This window comes from Hydractinia symbiolongicarpus, chromosome 9, assembly GCF_029227915.1.
Source record: "Hydractinia symbiolongicarpus strain clone_291-10 chromosome 9, HSymV2.1, whole genome shotgun sequence".
In the NCBI taxonomy this organism is placed as follows: Eukaryota; Metazoa; Cnidaria; class Hydrozoa; order Anthoathecata; family Hydractiniidae; genus Hydractinia; species Hydractinia symbiolongicarpus.
In genome coordinates, this window is record NC_079883.1 from 24,642,177 (window position 1) to 24,653,076 (window position 10,900).

Genomic DNA, 10,900 nt, shown 5'->3' on the forward strand with positions numbered 1-10,900 from the left:
TATTTGATGACAACCTGCTAATTTGTTGTGTTATCGTGCCAAACATTCGAAGAGATTTGGTGCATGAAGCTCTGAAGATAAAGCACACAAGTGACATTATATCTTAGAACAAACGCAAACAAAACGAAACGTGTCATAATAAACTCACATTTTAAAAGAAATTGCTAACAAAAAATACAGCCTATCATTCATTGTTGAAAGTCTTGCGATTGAAACGTTTATGGTCTTAAACGGCATATAGTTGACAAAAAATCAAAATTTTGATGTGACCATCATGTTCAGCATACTTTTTTTATTAACTGTGCCAATTTTTGTCGAAAATAAAGTAGTTTTAATTTTTGGACAAATTTTGGCCTGAAATGACATTTAGGTGACAAAAAATCGAACTTTTGTATCACCATCATTTTCAGCATACTTTATTTGTTAACTGTGCCAAATTTTGGCCTGAAACGTCATTTAGATGACTTCGCAGTACTTAGGGAGCTTGGGTACGAAGTTTAAATCTGTGACGTTGCAATCCACTTGGGACAGGGTTAGTTAGTTAGTCAGTTATACCAATTCTATCCTTCTCTCGGATGAACTTAAAATCCCAGGGTCGATTTTTTCTCAAAAAATGCCTCGAAAGAAAAAAAGGACGGTTTTAAAGAATTTCCTACGCCCTCGGGCGCGGAAATTTAAATAAAAAACGACGGTTTTAAGGAATTTCCTACGCCTTCGGGCGCGGAAATTCAATAATAAAGAGGTGAGAGTAAAAATTATTATGATTATTTTAAAACATTTAAAAAATACAGAACAAAACTTTTAGCATTCTAAATATCTAATTCTTTAATACGAATAAATACTGGAGTTTTAAAAATATAATCTTTACAACGATATAATTATTTATAACAGTAAAAGAGAAAAAGAAAAATGTGCGAAAACTCTACTGGACATGCACTTGAAACCAAAGCTTTTGGTGGGAGACTTTGTCGGTTGCGCCAAAGCCATACTTATGACTATTTTCAAATCTGGTTTGTAAAATAAACATTTTGATAAACTTTAAGAAAGATAATGTCAGTAGATTAACGCAAAGCAAATTATCATTGTTCGAGTGAGGAAGTTTTTTCGTCATTTTAGCGAAGTCTCTAAAGAAGTGGTTATAGCACACGCTTTCTTAGTAAATGTTCCATTTGTTCAGTCATAATCGTTTCTTGTTATCTCTACAGAACAGATTTTTTAATTCTTTGTTTATGAAACTCACATTTTGGAGGTCGACATTCAGATACATTCGAAATTCCAATAAATTCGTATTTAAAATTTATAGGCTGTACAGACATGTATACTGTGTTTTTGTGAATTTCTTTTTAAATATTGTGAATATTCTTTACGCAAACAAAGCAACTTTGTTTCCACGCTATGTAAGTCAAAATAGTACCAAATCTTGCTGTGATATATTTAATATTTCGGTGTTGCCACGAAAACACTGTTTTGATTGGTCATAACACTGTTATAACATGCGTATCAAATTAAAAATAAATATATTTTTGTTTGCTTATTTTCTGGATTTTTAAAGTCCTTTTCTCTTTTACTCACTTTCATACATAGGAATTATTTCTTCATGATTTGAGCATCCTATAAGAAATGAAGGTTGTACACAGAGCTCTCATCAACGACAGCCACAAGACTCTGCAGTCATTTGTACGGCATTCTTGAGAATCAGCTTATTTTCACTCGTTAGGTATAAGAAGGCTTGTTCTTTAAGCTTTGTCGGTACGCAGCATAATGCAGATGCTCGACTTGGATCCAAGCTTATGATAGAGTTTTGTATGATAGCATGGTTTGTTGTGTTAAAGTGAGGTGCTAAAGGTCTTGGACAAACACCTGAGCAATAATTTATATTATAGCCGACTGGAAGCACAATCCATTTATTCCAATTCAATGTTTTGAAGTCAAGCCTTAAGTACCGCAAACGACATGTTTCTCTACGCACCCTTTGATGCGTTTCATTACGTTTTTTGTAATCTTTAAGTTTTATATGATAAGCATTTCTTCTTTTCCGTTCCTTTTTTGTCTTTGAATCGCGTAAGTTTTCTGACCGCGTGTAGATGACCAACAAAGGACGTTTCTTATGCCATTCATAAGAACTGACGTCCCGCCGTTGTCGCAGATGAACTCGATGGTTATCTTCTTCGTTAATTTTAACGTTTAAAACTGTATTCTCGATGGATTTGTTTAGCCAAGTGTTTACCGTCGATGTTACGTCAAAACTCGCGTAGCCAAGTCTATTATCCGGAAGTTTTTTCCTTATTATCGGATGATCGTGGATTATGTTATTTGTATTATTGACATATATACATATATGATTTTTGGTTTTGGTTTTATTGTTACGTCTTTCAGTAAAAAGAAGTAATTCGGCTCTATGAAGTTTCTCCTTTCGCTGAATATCTGAGATGTTAAAGTGAAGCTTTTGCTTGTGTGAACTTCTCCGTTCATCGTTATCTTCTTCAACTATGGTAAAAGACAGTTAGTACATAACACTGGACCATTTTTCTACTTTCTAGCTTCTTGTTTTGCAGTGGTAAAGGGCGGGACTGACTTGCAAACTTAACGTAAAAAAACAAGAGACAGTGAATGCTTATAAAGAAGAGGCTAGTTATGTTTGCTCAGGGAGATCTTGATGCTAGTAAAGGGAAGTGGTTGGGTGTTTTCTCTTCCCTGGCGTGGCTACGGCACTTTTTAGTGACATTTCTATATTTGTGTCAACATATACTTAGTTGATGTCTCTTGATCAAAAGCATTAAACTTTTGATAAGTCAAAGGGAATGTATCGGTCACTACTAAAAAAAATTTAACCGCACACAAAACTTTTACTAATACAATACTAAGGCAATGAACAATATGTGTTTTGAGACAACTTATGCAACAACAATGGTAAATAAAATAAATACTGACTACTGTGATAGACAACTCGTGCTGTGTCTGCATTATTTTTATCGTAATCTTTAAAATTGTCATCCGACCATTTGTAATATAACTTCAGTAAATGTTCGGGTACTTTCAGTTCTTTGTTTAAAGATTTGGTAGGAGCGCCTTTCACGCCAAGAAAGTTCATAAATCGCTGCTCTACCATTTTTAACATTCTCTTGTTCTTCACAGGACTTTTAGTTGTAAATTTACCACGGTTAGCACTTGGTGTCTCCTGCGTTTTTTCCATTTGTAAACAAACATTTTGAAGTAGAAATACCACAAAATGGAAAGTTATGATGAGGATTTGATACAGTTTCATCTTCAGTTTAATACAACCTGTAAAAAAAATAAAGATTATCAATGCATTTTTCCGTTTATATGTTTGGCCTGTTTTGTAAATGGGTGTAAACTTTATTTCTTCACAAAAAACAAATTATTAGTCATTAATCAAATCAACGGATGTCTTACACAGTCATATTTATCTACTTAAACCTCTTTTCTCACACAAAAACCTAAAATTAAAAAACAGAAAAAAAAACATGAAGAAATGATAAACATATTGTAAGACTAGTGGTTAAAATAGTTTACATATACTGTTTTGGACACTCGAGAATCCGAGAAACTTTGTTTTGGGAGCCATTGAAATTGCATTGTGTCTGGCTTGGGTCATAGTGTATTATCATGACTCAGAAACGATTGATTTGCAAAGTTTTTACGCCCTATAAGTGTCTTGAGTCTACATCAGATAAAAACGTTTATTATAATGCTTCCATGGGGCGTTTATTAAAGGGTGTCTATTCGAGGGGTTGACTGAAAGAAGGAAGTGTTTAAAGGAGAAATTCCGATCAAAAAGGAAAGGAAACGCATCGGAACGAACAATTGTGATTTTTTGAAATCCGATTGGTTGATAAAATGTTCCGTTACGATCTAAACTGTAAGTTGAAATTCTTGTGAACAAGAACGTAAAAAATTATAAAAACAAAAGAATAATAAGCATGTAGCCAATCAAAATAAAGTATTCGCTCCGTTTTATTTTGTTCTTAGTGAAAACTAAATTTGTATTTTTCTGTTACCAATGAAACACATCGGTGTTTGAATTTCCGTGTTTGAATAGATTATTTGTAAAGAATCAGTATAAGTCAACATTTGCATTGTTTTAAATAGGCGCCCACTAAAGGTGGCGTTTTTTAAAGGGGTATCTGCTAGAAGGGGCGTTTCTTAAATAAACAGAATCAGTAGAAAGAGGTGTTTGATTGGGGGGGGGGGGAGGGTCAAATAAAAGAGCGCGTTTTTTTGAAGCATTACAGTAAAACAATGAATGGTCGGACGCAAATATATCCCACATGACCAAAAATACTGAGAAATGATTAATTACCCACCCTGATATAAGAAATAAAAGAAAGAAAAAAAGAAAAGGCAGGTCCGTTATTACATGCCAGCATATGTGGTCACGAAACTAAAAAGGGGACAAATAAAACGTGCGTTTGGTGATTTTCATAGACCAGCGGTGTTTCTTTGTTGTGGTATTAGCGAGTCTACAGACGAATTTAAATAATTTATTAGACAGAAAGCAAACAAATAAAAATGTTATGTTATCGTAGGTGGTATGAACTACTAAATTTTCTGTGATATTAATGTCTCGTGTGTATTTCTTTATGTCATTCTAACTAGATGTACTTAAAGTGCTTACAAAATAAAAGACATCGAAATATTTTGAATTTAAAGCATTTTTTTCAGCATTAGAACAATTGACAGGCGACGGTTGGACTCAATCTTTTAAGTTTTCTCCTAAAGTAAAAGAATGAAGAGTGTTTTGAGAAATTCAAATTTAAAATCGATAACCCGTAAAATAATCCATGTGTTTACTGGGCGCACATATTCTTGTCCTCAGATTATGGCTCGTGCATAGCCTGGGAATCGCTATTTTGTGCCTCCTTAACTCAAAGTCGTGGTTCGACTACCATTTTGAAAAGAATACGGGTATTAACATAGGAGATAACAATTGACTAAAGGCAAAAGACTCCGGGATGATTTCCAGGAATCAAAGAAGATTCTTTTTGCCATTTCCAATGATTTTTAACTCCCTCAACGTTTGAACGATACATTTAACTGTATTTTTTAAAAGTCTGCCGAAATTTTTAAATTGGAATAGTTGTTTTACAATTTATCCGCCTGAGAGAAAAACATTTTTATCCCCCTATCAAAATAATTCAACCCTTAAAAAAAAACAAGTTAAAAGTGAGAAATTGAAGGAAGTACAGATTAGATATTTTGTAAGTTCTGACCCTTTAAAATTATATTTTACTGGCAGTAATGAGCGAGTCGTGTGAACTGTTTCAATTAAATAATCTGCATGAAAATAGTAAATTTAATCTCATTTTATCGTATATTGGTAAATATAAAATCAAATTAAATTTATTTATCTTTAGCCACTGAAAGAATAAAATAATAACAGCCCATGGACTTCATTATGAAAATCAGAAATATCTAAATGAAAAACAGAAAAATTCCTAAAAATATCATTTCAACAAAATTGCGACGAGTAGAATCTTGTTCCCAGGGGCATGAATTTACGTGTTCCTTGAACGGGCACGCCATCTCACTGACTCACAACACAAACAAAATGTCGCAATCTTTCGCTGGGAATGAAGAAAATTTTTCTTTTGAGAAAATATAACGCAAGTTTTAGTTTAGCATGCTCATAGTCACTTCTAGATCAAAATACTTTCTTTAAAGAGAGAAATAATTAACTTGAACTAGTGACTTTAAAAGAGGTAGGTAACGGTCAAGTTTCAAACTTGATGTACAAAATTTCAGGTCAATAAACCCAAAAGTCGTAAAATTTAATCAAAAAGTTTTTCGAATTTATCATATTTCAGGTGCAAAGATATACAGTGGACTCTCCATAACTCGAACTCTCACAAGGAATCAGAAATCGGTCGAGTTATGGAGCGGTTCGAGTAATGGAGAGTTTGGAAAACTTGCCAAGTTTATCCTTTATACATAAGCCCCTTGAAAGAAAACGCTGTATTTGAGTAATTGTCTACCTTACGGATGAGAAGAAGTCGTAAACAGTTTATTTCAGTTGATTAAATTTATTCTGTAATGAAAAAATCTGTAATTACAGTTTGTTTACTGGTCAAATTAATATTATCATTCAAATCCTTGAGAGACTCCATCATTTCTTTTCCAAATACGGAGAAAAGGCTGAAATTTTCGAGAATACTAAAAGCCGAACACACGTAGAAAATATTTGAATCAGAAAAAAACTGTTTGACTTACTTATTGTTTGACTTAAGGAGATTTTCGAGTTATTGGGTTCGAGTAGTAGAGAGTTGATTATGAGAATTTATTAGGAAATCTTCTGTGCGTAAAAATTCGGAGTTAAAGAGCGGTTCGAGTTAAAGGGTTTCGAGTTATGGAGAGTACACTGTGGATCAAAACAACGGGGCTAGAGAAACGAATTAGAGGGACAAGGTCTTAGCCCTCCTCCCTTCTTTCCCCATAATTTAGATAAAGTCATTTTAAGCGATTTCAGTGTGTTTTTGGAGTAAAATCTTTTCTCAGCACCCAACTATGGTGCCTTTTTTACTATCGCATCCCCTCCATATCAAAACCCCTCTCTCTATATTTGATCTTGTGACGCGAATTCTAATGTTTTGGTCGTCCGAAATTCATCTCTTGAGTTGCGTAGACATCCAGAGTCTTCTATATTGAGATCAGTTTTAACTACATTCATTCTTTGACATTTTGAAATTATTTTAATCTTGATTTTACAAGGCGCCTTGTTTAAAAGCCCACTCGTAACTACTTGATCCAATCGTCGCATATGATGATAAATTCATGTTATGTTTAGACCACTTCACACGTGTTTTTTCATTCATTTTACGAAAACAAGCGTACAAACCACGTACATCATGTGTAAGACATTCTGTTTATTCCAACAGACACAGAATTAGCAACCACATGTTAATAACATTATAATTGCAAAATAAACACAACAGTTAAACACGAAGTGATTAAACTAATTGACACATGACTGGACATCAACAACACGTAGTTGTGAAAAGTTTAAACTAATACACTGCTTTTTATTGTTTATAATTTGTAGCGAATTATGAGGAGTGGACTTTAAGCCTCGTATTCCTGTAACCTTACCCTAGTACCCTGTATATAAGCTAGCACTGCGTAAATGTCGTTGGATTTAACCTTAAGTATCAACCGCCTGTACACATAAAGCGAATATTTTTCCAAAATTCTTTCAACCTCGTCCCGTTGGCTTTTTTTCTCTCATTAGAGCTGCCCTCTGATATGCAAAAAGAGACAACAGGTCCTGGGATTGAGGTTGATATCCTTTTTTTTCCAACAATATCCGTTGTTATGCTCAATTTACGAGAAAGTTACCTAAACCAAACCATGCCTTGCTGGGATAACGAAAGTTAAGTCGATTAGAACGAGGACCAAAAGACTTCTGGTAAAAAGTCATTAAAATGTTTTTTTTTAATCGTGGTTTAGTCTGGTCTTTTAATTAGACCTATGCAAGAAAGGTTTTTATAAAAGTATAAACAAAGTCACGCCGCCTGATGCTCACTGGTTTGTGTCACTAAATTCAAGGAAATTTCATTTTCGTCAAAACTCCAGGTCTCACACGTTCTTTTTTCTTACTGGAGCAAGGTTTTGATAAGCTCGAACAATTCAAGAAGCACAATAGAGGCGTTACGTAAGTTTGTATTAAAGGAAATTCACTAAATAATTCTTTTTACTTTTTTATAGACGTAAGGTAATGAAGAAATACTTGGTTATTTCTAAAAAGTTCTGAGAAAAATTATGGAAAAAAATTTGAATGTCCAAAGATTCTTTACACTTCTTATAAGAAAAATCATCAAAAAAAACAAAATCATTCTAAAAAAGTCAAAAACAAAGTACCTGTCAATTAAACCCTCAGCTTACCTTCTTTCTGTGCTAGCTCAACTTCCTTCCCTAGTGCTTTATTTCCTTCTTGATAGCTACCGTTCTTTTTGTGTTTACAAAACGTTTAGGGTCTTGTTACATCAGTTTATCTTGGATAGAGTTTTATTAACAAAACAGTCCATGCTCCAAATTTGTTTTATTTTTCTAACAACAAATAGAATAGGATCAGTAGAAAGATATTAAAGTTAACATAACTCTTTCAAAACAATTTCTTTCATGTTTGTTTAAAACTAGTGCTTTAGAAAACAAACTTGAATTCTTTCTTTTTTTTTCACGCAACGCACTTTTATGTCTTTATGATCGTTTACTTAATGCTAGAGTAAATAAAGTTGAGAGCTAAATTTGAACAAAAAACTGATTAAGCACGAAGGATTCGCATCGTCGAAATTTATTCCCTAGTTGGTGTAATTATTTTTAGGCGGAAAGAAAAACATGATAAAGGATTCCACTGAGTGCGGTGTTAAGCCGCCAAATGTAGCTCTTTTCTTTGATGTCACCATGATAGGTTTAGTCACTTGATTAAATCACCGCCATCAAGATAAAGCAAATGATACTATAAGCACTAACAGGTTCATTGTTGGTACATTAAGCGCAAAAGTAAAAAGGGTTAGATTTGTTATTCGATGTGTAGGTTTTGAAGATTGATTGACAACTTAAACCTTGACCGTGTTGATGACGTCATCAATTCTTCTCTAAAAGCCTTGCTAATCCTAAAAAAGCCAACCCATTTAAACGATGCAATTTCTTAAAAATCACGATGTCACTCATAAGTATAACGTTTAGCCTAGACTAAATTGAGAGGTTAAAGTTAATTTAACAGCAAGATATACCGCCCCAGGCGTTTTGATTTGCAATTAAGGTCTTCTTGGTTTTAAATCAGAAGTGTGATATACGTCAGTCTCTCTAATTTAAAATATTAAGAAATGAGTACGGATTTTCGGTTTTAGTGACTTACAGGAATATTGATCAAAACGCGGGGAAAAATGTGCACGATTGGAAAGTATTATACAGTAGATCTTTTATCTCTAAAAATACCAAAATATTCCATTAAAGTTGATTAGTTTATACAATATTTATCACGTGATTTTCGTTAGTTTTTCTTTTTATTTAAATCTATGTGTACATACCAACGTGATCAAGTGAAAGATTCAGATGTTATACGGTAATAGAAAAATCCAATTTAAAAATAATCTGCTTCTAATTGCTTTATGTTCTTGGTCAATATATAGGACATTTTAAAATCATCACCATAAAAGTACAATTCAATTTTGGTAAACAAGGAATTAATCTTCATTTCGGATTTGTCAGTTTGAATTCCGAGCTTTTAGACTACCCCTATTTTAGATAGAGAGTGACTGATTCTACCACAAAAAATTTGAAATTTAGAAAACACTGGCGGACAATTGCTATCTTTTCCATATAAGCTTAATGTTAGTAAATTTGTATTTATTTATTGTAAAGAGCAGAATTATTGCTTATTCTATTTAGGCAACATACACGCACGTGTATGTTGCTCAAATAGAATATACTTTTGGGGCTGAGATTTGGCTCAAAGACTAAACCGCTACGTAACTAAGCAGATTTAAAATTTAAAAAGTCAAACAACTGACACTTTACGTAAGATTATCTAACCAGCAACCAAAAAAAGTTTTTAAAACAATGAATTTTTTACTAAATAATAACATCGAGGTGCAAAAAAGGAAGTGGAAAGGTTAAAAATTTGAACTTAACTGTTAAGCAAATTCTTAGCAACTTTGAGACCGACATTAACATTGTGACCTTATAAGCCTGAAATAAATAAAGACCTTTCACTGTGGAACGACAAAAGCTATAACAAAATAGATTGCGTCGCACGGTTTGATTGCATTTCCAACACAGATAAAGAGTTCAATACAAATCCAGCCTGCTTGGTTACTTCATGACAACCTCGTTACTAGGGCATTTTGGCTTTTTAATACGGCTTAGGGGTCACAAGACCCTGGGGACGAGGTTGAATTCTTGAGTTACTTCAAACAACCTAATACGTGATGTGAACACAACTATTTCTCCTGTCTGTCAACATTAGGTCAAGTTCCCCCTCCCTGGCACTGATTATGAAGTCAAACTTTTCCTCTGGCACGGATTATCAACCCTTGGCACTGATTATCAAGTCAATTTTTTCCCCGGCTACTGATTATCTAGTCAAAATCTCTCGCACTTTTTCCCGCCTTTAAAACGCTTCAAACAGGGTTACCAATCGACGTCAAGTCTAAATTTTTATTGCATCGAGCAAGACAAAAATACATATAAGGATTATTCTCATATTTATAAAATCAACAATGACCAACAAAACGCTGTCGTAAAGTTTTAAGGTAAATAAAGAAAACAAAATAAAAACAGACAAAATGTTTCAAAATACCACGCGGGACAATAAAGGAGACATGTCAATAAGCAGGTATTTAAAGATCGGTATTGCACAATTTTAATAGCTCAATGTTCTTAGAAATATACCTTGCTTTAACAGAATACAGCCGTCAAAATCTCTCTGCGTCTCCAAGTAAGATAACTTCACAAAATAACACAGCTTCATTTCCTTAGCACAATAACTTTTTTTTAATCTCAGATTTTTATGAACCTTGGCGCTGATCGTATCCTAAAGTGGTCGTGTTTAATAGTGCGATAAAGCCTACTGACTGAGTTAAGTATTGTCAATGCAAAAGGCTCTCTAGCTAAGTTTGGGTACTGAATAAAAAATTACCGCATTTTACCATTTATTTCCCAGAATTGCGGAAAACTTTTTATCTCGGGCCCAAAGGTCCGTCGGCTACTATACAGGGCGCAATATTTAAAATTACTTCGATAGATAGATATGTAAAGACAGCAGAGGCTAGAGGCCGCCGGGTTGTTGATATCAAGGCTAAAACATTTGGTTTTAGGAAATTAACATTTCCTTACAAGGGAATGAGAATGTTTAGTTTTATTCTCAATTAGTACAATGACCAAT

The 10,900-nt window shown here is 33.6% G+C and overlaps 2 protein-coding genes across 2 annotated transcripts in view; both read right to left on the reverse strand.

Annotated features, from left to right (window-relative positions):
- Window positions 1-10,900, reverse strand: part of LOC130657447 (uncharacterized) — a 36,190-nt gene that overhangs the window by 6,361 nt on the left and 18,929 nt on the right. The gene's annotated exons all lie outside the window — the stretch shown is intronic.
- Window positions 800-8,206, reverse strand: LOC130657444 (protein decapentaplegic-like). Its single transcript, XM_057460427.1, has 3 exons — window positions 7,897-8,206; window positions 2,932-3,282; window positions 800-2,487 (listed from the first exon to the last, which is right to left on the reverse strand). The coding sequence occupies exons 2-3, from the start codon at window positions 3,263-3,265 to the stop codon at window positions 1,646-1,648; spliced, it is 1,176 nt and encodes a 391-aa protein (XP_057316410.1). The 5' UTR covers window positions 3,266-3,282; window positions 7,897-8,206; the 3' UTR covers window positions 800-1,645.

Coding starts and splice junctions, on each gene's coding strand:
- LOC130657444 (XM_057460427.1), bottom strand. CDS start 3,265: ATGAAACTGTATCAAATCCTCATCATAACTTTCCATTTTGTGGTATTT. Junction 2,488..2,931: donor ACGAGTTGTCTATCACAGTA/GTCAGTATTTAT, acceptor CTTTTACCATAG/TTGAAGAAGATAACGATGAA.